Genomic DNA, 20,100 nt, shown 5'->3' with positions numbered 1-20,100 from the left:
CTTCACAACAGAATTACAAATGGGACTTTGAATATCCAGGGATTAGCTATGGATATAAAGAACATTGCACTTACGAATTTTTCTGATTCGGTCTAGGTGTGTAGAAGTGAAGATGTAGCTTATTTCCCAATATCTGTTCATTGAAATAATGTCTCAGTGTAAATTCTATTGTGTAGAACTAACAGTTGTGGGGATTAAATTGCCCTTGTCCCTTGAAGTTATTTATAGTATCAAATAATTGGGAAATGTTTTTGGAAGGAAAGAAATAGGGGAATAGCCAAAGAACAGTTCTCAGGACCCTTTTACCATAAGGCTACAGCTTCTTGCTGGAACATTAACCTGTGTAATTATGAAGCAGTAATAGAACACGAATTGCTTTATTGATAGAAAAAGTGAATTATAAAAATTCCCTGGAAGTTTGTTTAAAAGACTTTATTTTTTAGCCTTACACTTGAAATGTTTCTTTTACAACTAGGCTGTTGGCCAGTATAGGACAAAAAACAGACTCCTACTTCAATATTCAGATAGGAAGTGAAATTTAAAATTAATTGACATTTTGTTTAATGTTAGTTAGCTCATATAACTCACGGTACATTAATGCACTTCACTCTAATTGTTAAGACTTCACTTTTGTTTTGTAACAAGTGATTGCTCTGATTTGTGTACTTTATTCCATTCCAGTAGAGGTCACTATGCCTCTTTAATCATCTAAGATGAAATTTGATATAAAGACAGATGAAACCGTGAGGAAAGAATGCTAGAATCTGAGAGTTTGTGTTTTATTTTGTATATATTTCTCAACTATCAACTATTGTTTTGTTTTGTTTTTAGGTCTAAATCTCCCTATAGTGGTTCTTCGTATTCAAGAAGTTCATATACTTATTCTAAATCAAGATCTGGTTCAACACGTTCACGCTCTTATTCTCGATCATTCAGCCGCTCACATTCTCGTTCCTATTCACGGTCACCTCCATACCCCAGAAGAGGCAGAGGCAAGAGCCGCAATTACCGTTCACGGTCTAGATCTCATGGATATCATCGATCTAGGTCAAGGTCACCCCCTTATAGACGCTATCATTCACGATCAAGATCTCCTCAAGCGTTTAGGGGACAGTCTCCTAATAAACGTAACGTACCTCAAGGGGAAACGGAACGTGAATATTTTAATAGATACAGAGAAGTTCCACCACCATATGACATGAAAGCCTATTATGGGAGGAGTGTTGACTTTAGAGACCCATTTGAAAAAGAACGCTATCGAGAATGGGAGAGAAAATATAGAGAGTGGTATGAAAAATATTATAAAGGTTTTGCTGCTGGAGCACAGCCTAGACCCTCAGCAAATAGAGAGAACTTTTCTCCAGAGAGATTTTTACCACTTAACATCAGGAATTCTCCCTTCACAAGAGGCCGCAGAGAAGATTATGTTGGTGGGCAAAGTCATAGAAGTCGAAACATAGGTAGCAACTATCCAGAAAAGCTTTCAGCAAGAGATGGTCACAATCAGAAGGATAATACAAAGTCAAAAGAGAAGGAGAGTGAAAACGCTCCAGGAGATGGTAAAGGAAATAAGCATAAGAAACACAGAAAAAGAAGAAAAGGGGAAGAAAGTGAGGGTTTTCTGAACCCAGAGTTATTAGAGACTTCTAGGAAATCAAGAGAACCTACAGGTGTTGAAGAAAATAAAACAGACTCACTGTTTGTTCTCCCAAGTAGAGATGATGCCACACCTGTTAGAGATGAACCAATGGATGCAGAATCCATCACTTTTAAATCAGTGTCTGAAAAAGACAAGAGAGAAAGGGATAAACCAAAAACAAAGGGTGATAAAACCAAACGGAAGAATGATGGATCTGCTGTGTCCAAAAAAGAAAATATTGTAAAACCTGCTAAAGGACCCCAAGAAAAAGTAGATGGAGAACGTGAGAAATCTCCTCGATCTGAACCTCCACTTAAAAAAGCCAAAGAGGAGACTCCAAAGACTGACAATGCTAAATCATCATCTTCCTCTCAGAAGGATGAAAAAATCACTGGAACGCCCAGAAAAGCTCACTCTAAATCAGCAAAAGAACACCAAGAAACAAAACCACTCAAAGAGGAAAAAGTGAAGAAGGACTATTCCAAAGATGTCAAATCAGAAAAGCTAACAACTAAGGAAGAAAAGGCCAAGAAGCCTAATGAGAAAAACAAACCACTTGATAATAAGGGAGAAAAAAGAAAAAGAAAAACTGAGGAAAAAGGTGTAGATAAGGATTTTGAGTCTTCTTCAATGAAAATCTCGAAACTAGAAGTGACTGAAATAGTGAAACCATCACCAAAGCGCAAAATGGAACCTGATATTGAAAAAATGGATAGGACCCCTGAAAAGGACAAAATTTCTTCAACTGCGCCAGCCAAAAAAATCAAACTCAACAGAGAAACTGGGAAGAAAATTGGAAGTACAGAAAATATATCTAACACAAAAGAACCCTGTGAAAAGTTGGAGTCAACATCTAGCAAAGTTAAACAAGAAAAAGTCAAAGCAAAGGTCAGACGAAAAGTGACTGGAACTGAAGGATCCAGCTCAACTCTAGTGGATTATACCAGGTATCTGAATGTAGGGGGTGGGTGTGGAAGTTTGTTGGGGGAAGGATTTTCTTCAGTTTTACCCATGCTTGTGCTTTCTATATTATGAATGTGCTGATTTAGGGAAGTAGGCTGGTTTTATTTAGTCTTTTGTTGTCTTTGAAGAAAGGAATTGCTAAAGACAAGGTTATAAGTAGATTTTGGGGGTGAGCCACATTTGTGTTTATACAATCATAATCTTAAATTGTGTGTCTTCCTTAGGGCAGAATAAGGTTTTTTTTTTTGTTTTTTTTTTTTTTAAGTTAAAAGGACATTTGTGTTTAAGTTAGCATTTTTATATTTATCAATGTTTTATAATTAATAAATTCTTCATTAATTAAAAATATTGTTATTCTTTTTAGTACGAGCTCAACTGGAGGCAGTCCTGTGCGGAAATCTGAAGAAAAAACAGATACAAAGCGAACTGTGATTAAAACGATGGAAGAATATAATAATGACAATACAGCACCAGCTGAAGATGTTATCATTATGATTCAGGTTCCTCAATCCAAATGGGATAAAGATGACTTTGAATCTGAAGAAGAAGATGTTAAATCCACACAGCCTATATCAAGTGTAGGAAAACCCGCTAGTGTTATAAAAAATGTTAGTACCAAGCCATCAAATATAGTCAAGTATCCTGAGAAAGAAAGTGAGCCATCAGAGAAAATTCAGAAATTCACCAAGGACGTGAGCCATGAAATCATACAACACGAGGTTAAAAGTTCAAAAAACTCTGCATCTAGTGAAAAAGGGAAAACCAAAGATCGAGATTATTCAGTGTTAGAAAAGGAAAACGCTGAAAAGAGGAAGAACAACACTCAGCCAGAGAAAGAGAGTAATTTGGACCGTCTGAATGAACAAGGAAATTTTAAAAGTCTGTCTCAATCTTCCAAAGAGGCTAGAACTTCAGATAAACATGATTCCACTCGTGCTTCCTCAAATAAAGACTTCACTCCCAATAGAGACAAAAAAACTGACTATGACACCAGAGAGTATTCAAGTTCCAAACGTAGAGATGAAAAGAATGAATTAACAAGAAGAAAAGACTCTCCTTCTCGGAATAAAGATTCTGCATCTGGACAGAAAAATAAGCCAAGGGAAGAGAGAGATTTGCCTAAAAAAGGAACAGGAGATTCCAAAAAAAGTAATTCTAGTCCTTCAAGAGACAGAAAACCTCATGATCACAAAGCCACTTATGATACTAAACGCCCAAATGAAGAGACAAAGTCTGTAGATAAAAATCCTTGTAAGGATCGTGAGAAGCATGTATTAGAAGCAAGGAACAATAAAGAGTCAAGTGGCAATAAACTACTTTATATACCTAACCCACCAGAGACACAGGTTGAAAAAGAGCAAATTACTGGGCAAATTGACAAGAATACTGCCAAGCCTAAACCCCAGTTAAGTCATTCCTCCAGACTTTCCTCTGACTTAACTAGAGAAACTGATGAAGCTGCTTTTGAACCAGACTATAATGAAAGTGACAGTGAAAGTAATGTTTCTGTAAAAGAAGAGGAAACTTCAGGAAACATTTCTAAGGACCTGAAAGATAAAATAGTGGAGAAAGCGAAAGAGAACCTGGACACAGCAGCAGTTGTCCAGGTGGGCATAAGCAGGAACCAGAGCCACAGCAGCCCCAGCGTCAGCCCCAGCAGAAGCCACAGTCCTTCTGGAAGCCAGACCCGAAGCCACAGTAGCAGTGCCAGCTCAGCGGAAAGTCAGGATAGCAAGAAGAAGAAGAAAAAGAAGGAAAAGAAAAAACACAAGAAACATAAAAAGCATAAGAAGCATAAGAAACATGCAGGCACTGAAGTGGAATTGGAAAAAAGCCAAAAACACAAACACAAGAAAAAGAAGTCAAAGAAGAACAAAGATAAAGAAAAGGAGAAGGAGAAAGATGACCAAAAAGTGAAATCTGTCACTGTGTAAAAGGACAGATCTTAAAAATTGACTTAATTACTAAGTCATCTGTATTAAATTTTGTTATAATGTAAAGAGATTCAAGCCTTGTAAATAATGACATGGAAAGACCCTGTGCTGCACTTAAAATATTGCTGCTTGATTATTTGATTTTTACATCAGAGCTTTATAACACGAACTTTTGTACAGAATTGTGAGTTGTGACCATGTAACATGAGAGGTTTTGCTAGGGCCTATTATTTTTAACCACCATTAATTAGTTGGGGTGGAGTTTACTGTAATGTGAAATTTTCACATTTGAATTTTTTTAATTGCCTGGCAAAAGCTGATATAAGTTCTAAAATATCAGCAGAATGATTTGCTGAATTCATTACAACCCCGTTATGTCACTTTTTGATTACAATAAAAGTTTTCAGTAAACTTTTCAAATGTTGAGTATTTGCATTATTTACAGAAAGTAGTGCCATATTTATATACTTAACCCACAGACGGAGATTGTATGTATGAGTCCATTTCCCTATTTTAAAATTCTTAGTTTTCAATATAAGTTAAACTGAATATACAAAATTCTAAATTAAACATTGAAGATACACTTCATAGGTGGGCAGGTGGTAGAGGCCAGAAATGAATCAGGATTAATTGGAGATGTGGTTAAATAAATTTAGGAGCGTCTTGAATTACATAGAAATTAGAAGTTTGAACTTTCAAAGTGGTTTGGATTTGAATATTAGAGATGCAGAATGGTGACTCATTTATGGCCACGTATTTTTCTGGAAACCCTAGTAAGTGAGTATTAAATTCCTTGATAAAGTAGAATGTAGCTAAACCCGTGAGTGCTTGTGGCCTACCAGTCTGCCCAGTTGACAAGCAAGTGGTAATTATGAGTTTCCTTTATTGCTGTGGTTCGGGAAGTGTACCTGGGGACAGTGAAAATGTACTGAAAGGATTTGGGGAATGAGGGAGAGTGGGAATGGTACTTTAGAAACAGTGGTATAAGTAGGGATTGAGATAATTTTTTTTTTTTTCCTTTCTTGAGACAGTCTCACACTGTTACCCAGGCTAGAGTGCAGTGGCATGATCTCAGCTCATTGCAACCTCCGCCTCCTGGGTTCAAGTGGATTTTCCTACCTCAGCCTCCCGAGTAGCTGGGATTACAGGTGCCCGCCACCACACCTGGCTGGTTTTTATATTTTTAGTAGAGACGGCTTCACTATGTTGGCCAGGCTTGTCTTGAACTCCTGACCTCGGGTGATCTGCCTGCCTCGGCCTCCCAAAGTGCTGGCATTACAGGTGTGAGCCACCGTGCCCGGCCGGTCATTGATTTTAAGCGGTATACAGGCATACTTTTTTTTGAATGTGTTTTTTAAGTGCAGTGCTTAAAAAATATTAAGTAACTTAAAAATTTTAGAATGTTGGCCAGGTGCGGTGGCTCATGCCTGTAATCCCACCAGCACTTTGGGAGGCTGAGGCGGGCGGATCACGAGGTCAGGATATTGAGACCATCCTGGCTAACACGGTGAAACCCCGTCTCTACTAAAAATCAAAAAAAAAAAAAAAAAAAATTACCTGGGCCTGGTGGCAGGCACCTGTAGTCTGAGCTACTAGGGAGGCTGAGGCAGGAGAATGGTGTGAACCCGGGAGGCGGAGCTTGCAGTGAACCAAGATCGTGCCATTGCACTGCAGCCTGGGTGACACAGAGACTCCGTCTCAAAATAAAATTTTAGAATGTTATATTTGTATAGATGACAGGCAAGTACTGTAAAGATCATGAAAGCTGTTCAGAACTGAATTAGGGAAATGCCTCTCAACCAAGTTAAATTTCTTCTAATGGGCCCTGCTTTTTTTGTGATGCTTAGATTACATTTGTTTATTCCCAGACACCCTGTTGCCCGGGATAGGATATCTGGCCTAACCATTCCAACTCTACCCCACCCCACACACAACACACACTGCCATTTCTACTTTAAAATAATCCAACTAGATTTACTGTCAGTTCTTGCTAATCTGGACCAAAAATCTGGATTAGATCGCTCACGTTCATAGGATCTGGCACCTAGAACTATCATACATTGCATCATCTGAGGTCAGTTTCATTACCTAAGCTCATTGTTCTTTGACCTTTTCTTTAACTGCAGTCACTCCTGTGACAGTTTTCTAGTTACTCAGCACCTGTGGCAATTCCTGTCTTGGAGAAACACTGTAGTTAAGCTCCAATGTTTCCTCCATGATTTGGTCTTCCAGCTCCATCCTTTTTGGTCTTATTTGGGGCTGAGTTTCAAGTCATCCCCCAGTCTCTCTTCTTTCTACTCTTTCCCTTCCCTAGTATCCTATGCCCTGTTGTTTCAGCCACACGCTAACATCCCCATAACCTGCTGCTCCTTACCTATGTTGCTGCACCCAAACAGCTAACCTTCAAACCTGGATTAAGATGCTGAACACTGCTTAACAAAATGAAAGTTTTGTTAATAACTTACTTTAAGAAGTAACATTTGCAAGGCACTGTGCCAGCTGCTTGGAGTTCATTTAATCCTTAAAAATTCCAGTGGCTCTTGATGTCTTGTGTTACGTTAAGCAGGAAAGTCCACTGCCAGTGAAGGCTCAGTCCAGCCTTAGATATTCAAGCCAGCTCCTAAGTAATCCAACTCGCCCCTACCATGTGGAAGAGTAAACTAGCAAGTAAGACTCCACCTCTTGCCAATCCCCAAAACTATATCATGTCTCCCAATCTTTTGTACTCAGCTGTTTGATGCTGGAATTTCCTTCCTCCTTTGCCTGCTTCATAATTTCCTACTCATTGTTCAAGAGTTAGGTTGCTGTTTTGGAATTATTCCCTCACAGTGCCCACCCGCCCCCATACACGCCTAAGGTGCGGTAGCATCCCTGGATATGCTGTAGTAACACCTTCCAAATTGTTTTCTGTGGGCCGTGTTTGGTTATCTCCCTCACCGGACTGAGCATGACTTCCACAAAAAGAAAGTCTAGTTTATATTACGGAAGCCAAACCATGCCTTGTACATAGTAATAAGTGTTTGAAATAATAAAATGAAATTACCTTGTTTTAAACTTTGAGATTATGTTTTACCAAGCAAATTAATTCTTACCCACACACTGGCCTAAAGACATATGACGTATGTGTAGAATAAGAGCAGACTGGTGATGTGTCCATTTCTCAAGGGAGCGATTACTTTTTGGCCTTCTACAGGTTTGAAAAGTAGTATCCTTCAAGGACCTAGGCGTTTCTGTGTGCCAAGAATACTCCAGAGTGTTAAAATCACGAGTTTAAAAATCACTCGTTTGCCTGTGTCAGCATGGCAAATGAAGGGAGCGAAACCTGCTCCAAAATATTTAAGCCAGGATTTCAGAGGGGCAAAAAGCTACTTAATAAACTTAATAGTTTATTTATCCCAGTCTGCGCAAGTGTTTCTGTGTACTTGTCCACTTTCCCTGTCTTTCAGCGCCTTTAATGAATGCTGTTCTTACTGTATAAAGCTAGACATAGAACCAAAACCTCTGTCCTTTCTGAGACTTTTTATACCACTGCTCATTTACTTTAGCTTCAGCAGTTGTCTTACTTTTAACTAGAAAAAAGCCTCCTCTATATAGTATGTATGTATATATATATGTATGTATATGCGTGTATATATAAAATATAGAAAGCGAGTGTATACCCTGCATTTTCTTTATATCACAAACACATCCTTTGACATTAAATTTTTCCACAAACATTTTTAATTTTGAGAATTGGGATGGTCAAGAAAGAACAGACTTAAGGTCACCTACTTAAATCCTTGAGAAAGTGTACCATGGAGCTGCTGTATGTGAATAACTTCAGCATACGGATCTGAAAGAAATAGGGTTAATAGGAATATTCAAAGATTTCAGGCAAATTCTTTCAGTAATGGATCTAAAGTATAAACAGCTTATCAAGGCTCCTCTTTGATAAAAGCCTTTGAGATTATTTTTAGGATCATATCAAAAGGACTTTTAAAAAATAACTATTGCTAATTCCTTTATGCACTTTACCTTTTATTAAACTTAATGAAGAGTGAACAGTGATCTCATATTAAAGCCAACACCAGCATGAATCTTGCTCTTCCACTTTGCTTGAAATGTGGCTCTTTTGTAATTTACTGTGAAGTTGGTTTGGCCAGTGTGAATGTTTTCAATTTAGGTTTTTATTTTTAAAGTCTTTTGTGGTAAGATTTTAATATGAGAATGGATATACATTTAGAATTTAAAATACTATTTTTTGGTAGAAACAACTGGAACCTTAATAAATTTTGGGGGGATTGGGGGGGTTGTTTTTGTTTTTGTTTAGAGACAGTCTCTCTCTCTCTTGCCCAGGCTGGAGTGCTGTGGCACAATCATAGCTCACTGCTTCCCCAACCTCCTGGACTCAAGCAATCTTCCCGCCTCAGCCTTATGAGTAGCTGAGACTACAGGTGTGTGCCACCATGCCTGGCTAATTTAAAAAAAAAAAAAAAAAATTGTAGAGATAGGTCTTGCTGTGTTGCCCAGGCTGGTCTCAAACTCTTGGCCTCAAGAAATTGTCCTGCCTGGGCCTCCCAAAGTGCTGGGGTTACAGGGATAAGCCACCACACCTGGCCCATTAACAAAATTTTGATAATTGTTAAAATATGTTTTTACCTAGCTTAATGATATATAAAGCTGGTAGACTGATTCTTTTTGTATCCTGAAAACTAAAACCAACAAAAACAAATATTAAAAATGAAGCCAGGGAAAACTGTATTAGTGCTAGAAACTCAGGAAAAGACAGAAGGGGCAGACATAGCTAAAAAGATGACATTTCTGCCATAGCACCACATCTTAAAAGTTTTTTGTTGTTAATGGAGAGAAGGTGAAATAAAGACAACTGACCGTTCTCTCCTTGAGAAGGCAGATGGCCTCTTGGGAAGCTTGAATAGAAGATCTTGGGTATTAGGAATACACCATCATCTCAAGAAACAGGGATGGGCCATGGAGCAAATGAAGATGATTTCCTTTGAAGTCACTTTGAATATGATGAAAACTGCACAAAGGACACCTGAAGCATAGGCTACCATGTTGATGGGGATGGAGGAAGATTCTGTCCAGAGACAGATTTGTTATAGCTGGTCTTGTTGCCAGGAAGGAGGCCGGACCACGCAGTCCTCATTTCCCTGGCTACTCTGGGGGCTGAAGGGGGAAAAATACACCATTTTCAAAGCATTATGGCACTGGTGCCAGAAGAGGCAGACAAGTCAGTGGAATTGAATAAAACACAATAAACTGGCCCAAATATAATAACAGTTTCAGCATAAGTAAATGTGAAAAAGGATAGGTTTTTCAATAAGCTTTGAGTGAACTGGTTAACCCTTGGAGAAAAAAAAAATCACATCTTAAAATTCCAGATTAAATATTGGTTATCCAAAATTTTACATATTTAGGATTTAAAATATTCTTTTGTGTAAATTTTGGTACCTAAATAAAATGTTGATAATTGTGTGTTTTGACCTATCATATTAAATTCCTGGATGACCATTTTTTAATAGGTTAGGAGGTTATTATTTCAACTGGCCAGTTCAACTGGAAGCCCAGGAGCTTCCCCGATATTTTTGATGATGGTTATATGAGATCTGGTTTATCCTGGTTTGCTCCTTTTTAATTTTCTGATGTCTCTTCCTGGTGCTGATTTTTCTCTTCAGTGCCTCTCATTATGGTAGAGTCTCGATCTTTATACATTTTGTGACATTTCTGCCTATTTTCTGAGAATACATCACATCCTCTCATCTTCCTGTGCACACCATCGTCCCTTCTTTTCTGTTCACATCGTAGATTCTTCATCTCTGAAACTGAAGTTAGGCATGATTTTTCTGAACCAAGGATGAATTATGCCATTAGAGGGCAGAAGAAGCTGCTTGTTCTTTAAACTAGCAACTCTTTCCCCCTCTGCAATTTTTTAAAATTACAATCTCAACTATTACACAAATGATCAATAAACATCTGAAAAATTTAAATGCCACTAGCAGCCAGGCGCGGTGGCTCACACCTGTAATCCCAGCACTTTGGGAGGCTGAGGCAGGCGGATCACTTGAGGCCAGGAGTTCAAGACCAGCCTGGCCAACATGGTGAAACCCCGTCTCTACTAAAAATACAAAAAAAATTAGCTGGGTGTGGTGGTGTGCACCTGTTATCTCAGCTACTAGGGAGGCTGAGAATCGCTCCAACCTGGGAGGTGGAGATTGTGGTAAGCCACTGTACTCCAGCTTGGGTGACAGAGTGAGACCCTGTTTAAAAAAAAAAAAAAGCCACTAACAATAAAACAGAAATGCCAACAAAACAAAGTTCTGGTGCCTTGAGGCGTTTAGAGTTACCTTTAAGTCCAAAACCAGTGTGATTCTCCATCTTCCCACTCCCACATATTGGCGTTTCTACTGGGATATGTCTGTGGTAGTTAGCATTTTCATTAAATTTGCCCAGATCATAACACATTCTCAATTTTGCAGGCTTTAAGAATTTTTTAATTTTTCTAACGAAGTTGTACATTGTTTAAAAAGTCATAAGGTTCTTCAAAACTTACAACAAAAACTTCATTCTCCTGCTCTAATTAATTATACCCTGACTAATTCTTTAGAGGCAATTTCAACTCTGCTAGTTCTTTCTTTAAAAAAGAAAAGAGGCTGGTCGCAGTGGCTCAGGCCTGTAATCCCAGCACTTTGGGAGGCCGAGGCGGGCGGATCACGAGGTCAGGAGATCGAGACCATCCTGGCTAACAGGGTGAAACCCCGTCTCTACTAAAAAATACAAAAAATTAGCCGGGCATGGTGGCGGGCGCCTGTAGTCCCAGCTACTTGGGAGGCTGAGGCAGGAGAATGGCGTGAACCCGGGAGGCGGAGCTTGCAATGAGCCGAGATCGCACCACTGCACTCCAGCCTGGGTGACAGAGCGAGACTCCGTCTCACAAAACAAACAAACAAACAAAAAAAAAAAACAATGTTAAATGTAAATAACATACTCCTCCTATTACTTGATTTGTCAGTCTCAAGTATGAGCTACAATTGACTTTAGCAACACCCACACACATATACACCTCTACCCTCTCCCATCCTCTCAAAGTTTTACCATTTGGATTAAATAAAAATGGCGGTGTACATTATTATATATCTATATAAACAGTTCCACATTAAGTCACTTGGTATAGTAGGATTGCTTTCATGTAAAATGTTGTTTTTCCTGGAATTAATAACAACTCCTGTTTTAAAAGTGTTTGATTTTCTATGGATCACTGGAAACAAACCTCCTCCCAGGATATTCAAATAAGTGTTCATCAGTTTTACCATTTTTCTGGGGATATCCCTCCCAGAACCTTCTTTCTACCTATCTAATAAAAATTGGGGCCAGGGCCGGTGGCTCATGCCTATAATCCCAGCACTTTGGGAGGCCGAGGTGGGCGGATCAATTGAGGTCAGTAGTTCAAGACCAGCGTGGCCAACATGGTGGAACCCCGTCTCTACCAAAAATTAAAAAAAAAAATTAGCCAGACGTGGTGGCGCGCGCCATGTAATCCCGGCTACTCTGGAGGCTGAGGCTGGAGAACTGCTTGGGCCTGCAAGGTGGAGGTTGCAGTGAGCAGAGATCGCAACGCTGCACTCCAGCCTGGGGGACAAGAATGAGAGAATCCGTCTCAAAAAAAAAAAAAAAAAAAAAAAAAAAAAAGGCCAGGCGCGGTGGCTCATGCCTGTAATCTCAGCACTTTGAGAGGCCAACACGGGCAAATCAGTTGAGGTCAGATCGAGACCATCCTGGCCAACATGGTGAAACCCCGTCTCTACCGAAAATGCAAAAATGCGCCAGGAGTGGCGGCGCACGCCTGTAGTCCCAGCTACTCGGAAGGCTGAGGCAGGAGAATCGCTTGAACCCAGGAGGCAGGTGTTGCAGTGAGCCGAGATCATGCCACTGCACTCCAGCCTGGCAACAGAGCGAGACTTCGTCTCAACAACAACAAATATTGGTTGCCCTCTAGTTGTGTCCCAAAACTGCCTGCTCCTGGGACTTGCCCTCGCGCACTCTTCTGCATTGGATCTTTGCTTTCCATCTTGTGTTTCTCTTTCTAGGTTTGCTTCCTCTTTTGAGGTGGAGGACACTCGCTCTAGTAAATTACTGCGGAAGAGTACCTGAGAGGTAAAATTTTTCAGAGCCTAAAATGTCACAAATGGTCTTACTCTACCCCCACACTTGATTTATGGTTTGGTTGGGCATAGAATTCTACGTTGAAAATCATTTGCATTCATATCTGGAGGCACTTCTCTATCATAATCCTGCTTCTAGCCTTGCTGACCAGGGGTTCAAGCCATTCTGACTCCTAATCCATTTATAAGCAATTTTTGCAATATTTTCCCCTCCCAGGATGCTTTGGTAACTTCCTTTTAACCTAGGTACATTTAGAAAATCCAATGTTATGATGACGTTGTGACTCTTTTAAAATTTACTTTGCCGGCCGGGCACGGTGGCTCACGCGTGTAATCCCAGCACTCTGGGAGGCCGAGGCGGGCGGATCACGAGGTCAGGAGATCGAGACCATCCTGGCTAACACAGTGAAACCCTGTCTCTACTAAAAAATACAACAAATTAGCTGGGCGTGGTGGCAGGCGCCTGTAGTTCCAGCTACTCCGGAGGCTGAGGCAGGAGAATGGCGTGAACCCGGGGAGGCGGAGGTTGCAGTGAGCCGAGATTGCGCCACTGCACTCCAGCCTGGGCGACAGAGCGAGACTCCGCCTCAAAAAAAAAAAAAAAAAAAAAATTTACTTTGCCAAGTGCTCTATAAGCCCTTTCTTTTTCTTGGAAACATTCTTTTATTATTTGTGGGATAATACTCTCCCTTCCAATTTTTTTCTGCTTTCTTTTTCTGGGACTCATTATTTTGATATTAGATTTTCTGGACTAATTCTCTACTATTTTCCATTCTTGTTTTTTGTTTTGTTTCGTTTTGTTTTGTCTGACCCGGTTGGAGTGCAGTCATAGCTCACTGCAGCCTCGACCTCTTGGGCTCAAGCGACCTTCCCGCTTCAGCCTCCTGAATAGCTAGGACCACAGGCACACGCCACCACACCCGGCTAATTTTTTATTTTTTGTAGAAGTAGGGTCTTTCCATGTTATCCAGGCTGGTCTCGAACTCCTGGGCTCAAGTGATCCACCTGCCTCGGCCTTTCAAAGTGCTGGGATTACAGGCGCGAACCACTGCACCCAGCCTCTTCATATTTTTCGTTGTGAAGTTTCCTCAACACTTCAATTCTTTACTTCTGCTGGCATATTTACTTTTTTTTTTTTTTTTTGATATGGAATTTTGCTCTGTCTTCCCAGGCTGGAGTGCAATGGTACAATCTTGTTCACTGCAACCTCTGCCTCCCGGGTTCAAGCGATTCTCCTGCCTCAGGCTCCCAAGTAGCTGGATTACAGATGCCTGCCACTGCGCCAAGCTAATTTTTGTATTTTTAAATAAAGACAGGGCTTCACCATGTTGGCCAGGTTGGTCTCAAGCTCCTGACCTCAAGTGATCCATTCGCCTCAGCCTCCCAAAGTGCTAGGATTACAGGCGTGAGCCACCACGCCCGGCCCATATTTACAATTTCTCAGGGTTCTATTTTTTCATTTTTTGATTGTTCCCCTTTTCATAACATTCTATGCTTTTTCATGGCTATAATAAGACTTGTAAAGATATTCATTTTCTTGAGGTTTCCTTCTACCCTTCACGTTAGAAATTTGTGAGATATGTCAAGAGAGTTCTATTGTAGAGTGATCTGAGTGTACCACTTCACTGAGGATCTTCCCGACATTTTTTCTTGGGTTTAGTTTCTCCCAGAGGGGAATCCTCCACTCTTTAGAATGGGGTTGAAAAGCTACAGTATAATTACAAATCTAGCTACCAGGAATTTTTTGGAGCCAAGTAGGCTTCCATTCAGTATATATAGACAGACTCCATCCTGCTCTTTCCAGCACAGCACCCCTATGCACTTGATGTCCTCAAGTCCAGAGTCCTTCTGTTCTTTGGTACCCAAAAGGGCTGCGTATTTGGGACTACCTGGAGAGCTTTAAGACATACTGAAGGCTATATACCTCACCCAGAGTTTTTACTTTAATACATCTGCTGGGGTAGTCTGAACATCAGTCTTTTAAAATCTCTCCAAGTGACTCCAATGTGCAGCCAAGGTTGAGAATTACTGCTCTGGTTGAACCTCTCCAGAGAGTAAGCCTCTAATCTTCTGCCAAGGTGAGCTGCTTTGTGTTATCCCTTTGGCCCTATCTACGTTCTTGCTTTCAGAGTTCTTTTTTTATTATTTTTTATTTTTTGAGATGGAGTTTTTCTCTTGTCCCCCAGGCTGAGTGCAATGGCGCGATCTCAGCTCACTACAGCCTCCGCCTCCCAGGTTCAAGCAATTCTCCTGCCTCAGCCTCCCGAGTAGCTGGGATTACAAGTGTGTGCCACCACACCACACTAGTTTTTTTTTTTTTTTTTTTTTTTAGATGGAATCTCGCTGTGTCGCCCAGGCTGGAATGCAATGGCACAATCTCGGCTCACTGCAACATCCACCTCCCAGGTTCAAGCAATTCTTGTGCCTCAGTCTCCCGAGTGGCTGGAATTACAGGCATGCAGCACCACACCTGGCTAATTTTTGTATTTTTAGTAGAGACAGGGTTTCACCATCTTGACCAGGTTGGTATTGAACTCCTGACCTCATGATCCACCTGCCTCAGCCTCACAAAGTGCTGGGATTACAGGTGTGAGCCACCGTGCCCGACCTAATTTTTGTATTTTCGGTAGAGACAGGGTTTCGCCATATTGGTCAGGCTGGTCTCAAACTCCTAATCTCAGGTGATCCAGCCGTCTCAGCCTCCCAAAGTGCTGGGATTACAGGCGTGAGCCACCACGCCCAGCCTAGAGTTCTCTCTTGCCTGCATATTCTGATTCACTTTAGGCTTCTAGGTTATGAGTCATCTGGTTTTTAGGATTCTGATTCAGACCTCTGGTTTTCTGGTCAGCTTACCCCTTGTTCACATGAATTTCACCTTTCAAAAAGGTGTTGCAATTATTTCCTCTTCTGCTCTCCCTGTCTGTGCCTTGTTTGACCCTTTATTATCATTACAGTGCACTCTGAAGAGGGAAGGAAGAAAATTCGGTCCACCATGCTTAGCTGGAATTTCTCAGTCCTACTTCCTGTCATTAACAGTAGTGTTAAAATGTCAGCAGGGGGCTTGCCAAGCCAGATTTAGCAAACATTGAACCTGTAGAATGTCAGAGATTTCCCCAAGATTCTGTAAATTTCTAGGCTGTTTATGTTTTCAAGGCCATTCTAGATTTCTTATTTCTGGCTCCTTGATCAACTATATCAACTTAAGTTCTTTCTATAGATTAAGAAAGTTGTCTTTCATTATTTCTTCCTCTTCTTCACCACCACCATTTTTTTCTTGCTTTTAGTGACTCTGATTGTTTGTAGGGTGTAGCTAAGGGATTTGTCTTCCATATGCCTTTTCCTGCCTCTCTTTTTTTATTTTGTTTTTGGTTTCGTTTTGAGATTGAGTCTTGCTGTGCCACCCAGGCTGGAGTGCAGTGGCAGGATCATACCTCACTGCAGCCTCGACCTCCTGGGCTCAAGCAATCCCCGCAACCTGCCTCAGCCTCCTGAGTTACTGGGACCACAGGAACGTGCCACCACACCCAGACAATTTTTTAATTGTTTTGTAGAAATGGTGATCTCCCTTATATTGCTCAGGCTGATCTCAAACTCCCGGCTCAATCGATCCTCCCACCTCAACCTCCCAAAGTGCTGGGATTACAGGCTTGAGCCACTGCACCCAGCCCTCTGCAAACTTTTAAATCATTTTTTTAGGTTTCTCTCCGTTGGATAAATCATAGTTTATTTTCCCTAATTCAATGATCTTCATATACAGTCTCCCATTCAGTTTCTCCTTTGTGACTTTTCATTTCAAAACCACCTCTCTCATCTCCATTCCATCTTTCTTTGCTGCTCCTTTTCTAGGACAACTTGATCAAGTTACATAGATGTAGAACCCACTGCAGTCTTGCTGAGAACATAAAATAGACGTTGGCTCTAATTTTTTGTTTTTGTTTCTAAGGCATAGATTTCTGAAGGAGAAAGCAACTCTGAGGCCCCACACACTTGTCATTTAGGTTTTTGGTTTGTGTGTGTGTTTGCGTGTGTGTGTGTTTCTAAAGACAAGGTCCTGTAATCACAGCACTTTGGGAGGCCGAGGCAGGCAGATCACTTGAGGTCAGGAGTTTGAGACCAGCCTGGCCAATGTGGCAAAACCCCGTCTCTACTAAAAATTTAAAAAATTACAGGCGGTGGCTCACGCCTGTAATCCCAGCGCTTTGGGAGGCCGAGGCAGGCAGAATACTTGAGGTCAGGAGTTTGAGACCAGCCTGACTGACATAGTGAAACCCTGTCTCTACTGAAAAAAAAAAAAATACAAAAATTAGCCAGGCGTGGTGGTGCACGCTTGTAATCCCAGCTACTCAGGAGGCTGAGGTAGGAGAATTGTGTGAACCTAGGAGGCAGAGGCTGCAGTGAGCCGAGATCATGCCACTGCATTCCACCCTAGGGCAGGGCACAGAGCAAGACGCTGTCTCCAAAAAAAAAAAAAAAAGAAAAGAAAAGAAAAGAAAAAAAAAAAAAAATAGTAATAATAAAATAAAAAATAAAAATGAACAAAAATTAGCTGTGTGAGGTGGCACACACCTGTAATCCCAGCTATTCAGGAGGCTGAGGCAGGAGAATTGCTTGAACCTGGGAGGCAGAGGTTGCAGTGAGCTGAGATCACGCCATTGCACTCCAGCCTGGGTGACAGAGCAAGACTCTGTCTCAAAAAAATCAAAATAAAGATGAGGTCTTGTTATGTTGCCCAGGCTGGTCTTTAACTCCTGGCCTCAAGCAATCCTCCCCACTTGGCCTCCCAAAGTGCTGAGATTACAGGCATGAGCCATTTTACCCAGCCTAGTTTTAAAATTACAGCCCTTTTCTCATAGACCCATTTATTATCCATACAGAGGGAGAGCTATTTGACTTTTTATTCTTTTTTATTTTATTTTATTATTGGGTTTTTTTTTTTTTTTTTTTTTTTTTTTTTTTTTGAGACGGGGTCTCACTCTGTCATCCAGGCTGGAGTGCAGTGGTGGGATCTTAGCTCACAGAAACCTCCACCTCCCGGGTCAAGCTATCCTGCTACCTCAGCCTCCCGGGTAGCTGGGACCAGAGGCACATGCCACCATGCCCAGAAAATTTTTGTGTTTTTTGTAGAGATGGGATTTTGCCATGTGGCCCAGGCTGGCCTCAAACTCCTGACCTCAGGTAATCCGCCCGCCTCAGCCTCCCAAAGTGCTAGGATTACAGGCGTGAGCCGCAGCAGCCATCTGACTCTTCTTTTTAGTGAAAAAATTTCTGATCACTTCATGGTATCTTCATGGCATCTTGTTCTTTTCCTTTTTGCTTTTCTTCTTTATTTAAAGCAACATCTATTTTTGTTCTTCTGATTTCGAAAGTAACACACATTTGTTTTGGACAATTTGGGAATCACAGAAAAGCACAAAGAAGAAAATTAAAATTACTTTAATTTCACAACCCAGTGATATTTTACTTCCAGTTTTTCTAGGTATTTCTATGTAATTATCCTGATTTTTTTTAACAATTTTAATCACTACTATTTTTATTTTTATTTTACAAATGTATAATACGTTCACATGGTTCAAAAATTGTGTATGTGACAAGAGAAAAGGAAAAGGAAAAATATGTATGTATATATAAAGAAGTCTTTTCACACCTGTTTGTACAGCTTCCATCAATATCCACACCTAGGCTGGGAGCAGTGGCTCGTACCTGTAATCCCAGCACTTTGGGAGGCCAAGATGGGAGGATTGCTTGAGCCCAGGGTTTGAGACCAGCCTGGGCAACATAGCAGGGTCCCATCTCTACCAAAAATTTAAACATTATTTGAGCGTGGCAGCACATGCCTCTAGTCCCAGCTACTTGGGATGCGAAGGCAGTAGAATCACTTGAACACAGGAGATCAAGGTTGCACTTGAGCTGTGATCACACCACTGCACTCCAGCCTGGGTGACCTGCTGAGACCCTGTCTCAAAATAAACAAACAACCACGCCTAGCCCCACCCCAGATGACCTCTCTGTTATTAGGTTCTTGTATATTGTTCCAAAGTTTCTTTGTACCTATACTAACACACACACACACACACACACACGGATATAAGCATGCATACTCATACAAACAATACTTTTTTTTTTTTGAGATGGAGTCTTGATCTGTCGCCCAGGCTGGAGTGCAATGGTGCAATCTCAGCTCACTGCAACCTCTGCCTCCCGGCTTCAAGCAATTCTCGTGCCTCAGCCTCCCAAGTAGCTGGGATTCAGGCATATGCCACCACACCCAGCTAATTTTTGTATTTTTAGTGGAGACCGGGTTTCACCATGTTGGCCAGCCTGGTCTTGAAATCCTGACTTCTAGTGATCTGCCCACCTCGGCCTCCCAAAGTGTTGGGATTACAGGTGTGAGCCAACATGCCCAGCTAATTTTTTGTCTGTTTTTAAATTTAACTTTATTTATTGATTTACTTATTTATTGCAACCAAATCTTGCTCTGTCACCCAGGATGGAGTATAGTGGCACAATCTCAGCTCACTGCAACCTCTGCCTCCCAGGTTCAAGCGATTCTTGTGCCTCAGCCTCCCGAGTAGCTAGGACTATAGGCATGTGCCACCACACCTGGCTAATTATTGTATTTTTCATAGAAACGGGGTTTCACCACGTTGGCCAGGCTGGTCTCGAACTCCTGACCTCAGGTGATCTACCTGCCTCAGCCTCCCAAAGTGCTGGGAATACAGGTGTGAGCCACTGCACCCAGGCTCACACACACTTAATACCTTTCCGTTTTATACGAATCATATAGTACTAAGCACATTGTTTTCCTCCTTGCCGTTTTCACTTAACAATGTACCTGAACATCTTTCTTTATGAATACATAGACAAATTTTCTATTTTTTATGGCTGCACAATATCCCATTGTGTATTGATAGAACATTATTTAAGTGGTCACTTACTGATAATTTAGATTGTCAACTTTTGCTATTACACATAGGGTTAAGTACATTCACACTAAATTTGACAGTGTTTCTCTCTTGGTTTAATGATTGTTTCAAATGTTCAAACAGATATCATAGGCAATATTTTTAAATTTTTAACATGAATCATGATATTATACAACAAACTGCGCATATTTAAACAGTACAATTTGATAAATCTCACCATGTATATACCTGTGAAACCATCAACAATCACCACAATCAGAATCATGAACATACCTCCCGGGAAAAAACGATTCTCCTGCCTCAGCCTCTAAATAGCTGGGATTACAGGTAGCCACCACTATGGCTGGCGAATTTTTGTATTTTTAGTACAGACAAGGTTTCGCCATGTTGGCCAGGCTGGTCTCAAACTCCTGACCTCAAGCGATCTGCCTAACCTCAAGTGAAGCCTCCCGAAGTGCTGGGATTTCAGGCATGAGCCACCA

At 41.0% G+C, this 20,100-nt stretch overlaps 2 protein-coding genes across 5 annotated transcripts in view; one reads left to right on the top strand and one right to left on the bottom strand.

Annotated features, from left to right (window-relative positions):
* The window catches only part of RBBP6 (RB binding protein 6, ubiquitin ligase), a 32,804-nt gene extending 27,848 nt beyond the window's left edge, over window positions 1–4,956 (top strand). For all 4 annotated transcript variants that reach the window (XM_050773819.1, XM_050773818.1, XM_050773817.1 and 1 more), the window contains 2 exons: window positions 832–2,586; window positions 2,967–4,956. In XM_050773819.1, the coding sequence (XP_050629776.1) occupies window positions 832–2,586; window positions 2,967–4,536 (3,325 nt within the window). In that variant the 3' untranslated portion in view covers window positions 4,537–4,956. The remainder of the gene's footprint in view (window positions 1–831; window positions 2,587–2,966) is intronic.
* Window positions 1–20,100, bottom strand: part of NDUFAB1 (NADH:ubiquinone oxidoreductase subunit AB1) — a 1,133,838-nt gene that overhangs the window by 998,753 nt on the left and 114,985 nt on the right. The gene's annotated exons all lie outside the window — the stretch shown is intronic.

This window comes from Macaca thibetana, chromosome 20, assembly GCF_024542745.1.
Source record: "Macaca thibetana thibetana isolate TM-01 chromosome 20, ASM2454274v1, whole genome shotgun sequence".
NCBI lineage: Eukaryota > Metazoa > Chordata > Mammalia > Primates > Cercopithecidae > Macaca > Macaca thibetana.
The sequence above is the reverse complement of the archived record's forward strand: the minus strand, read 5'-3'. Positions and strand labels throughout refer to the sequence as shown.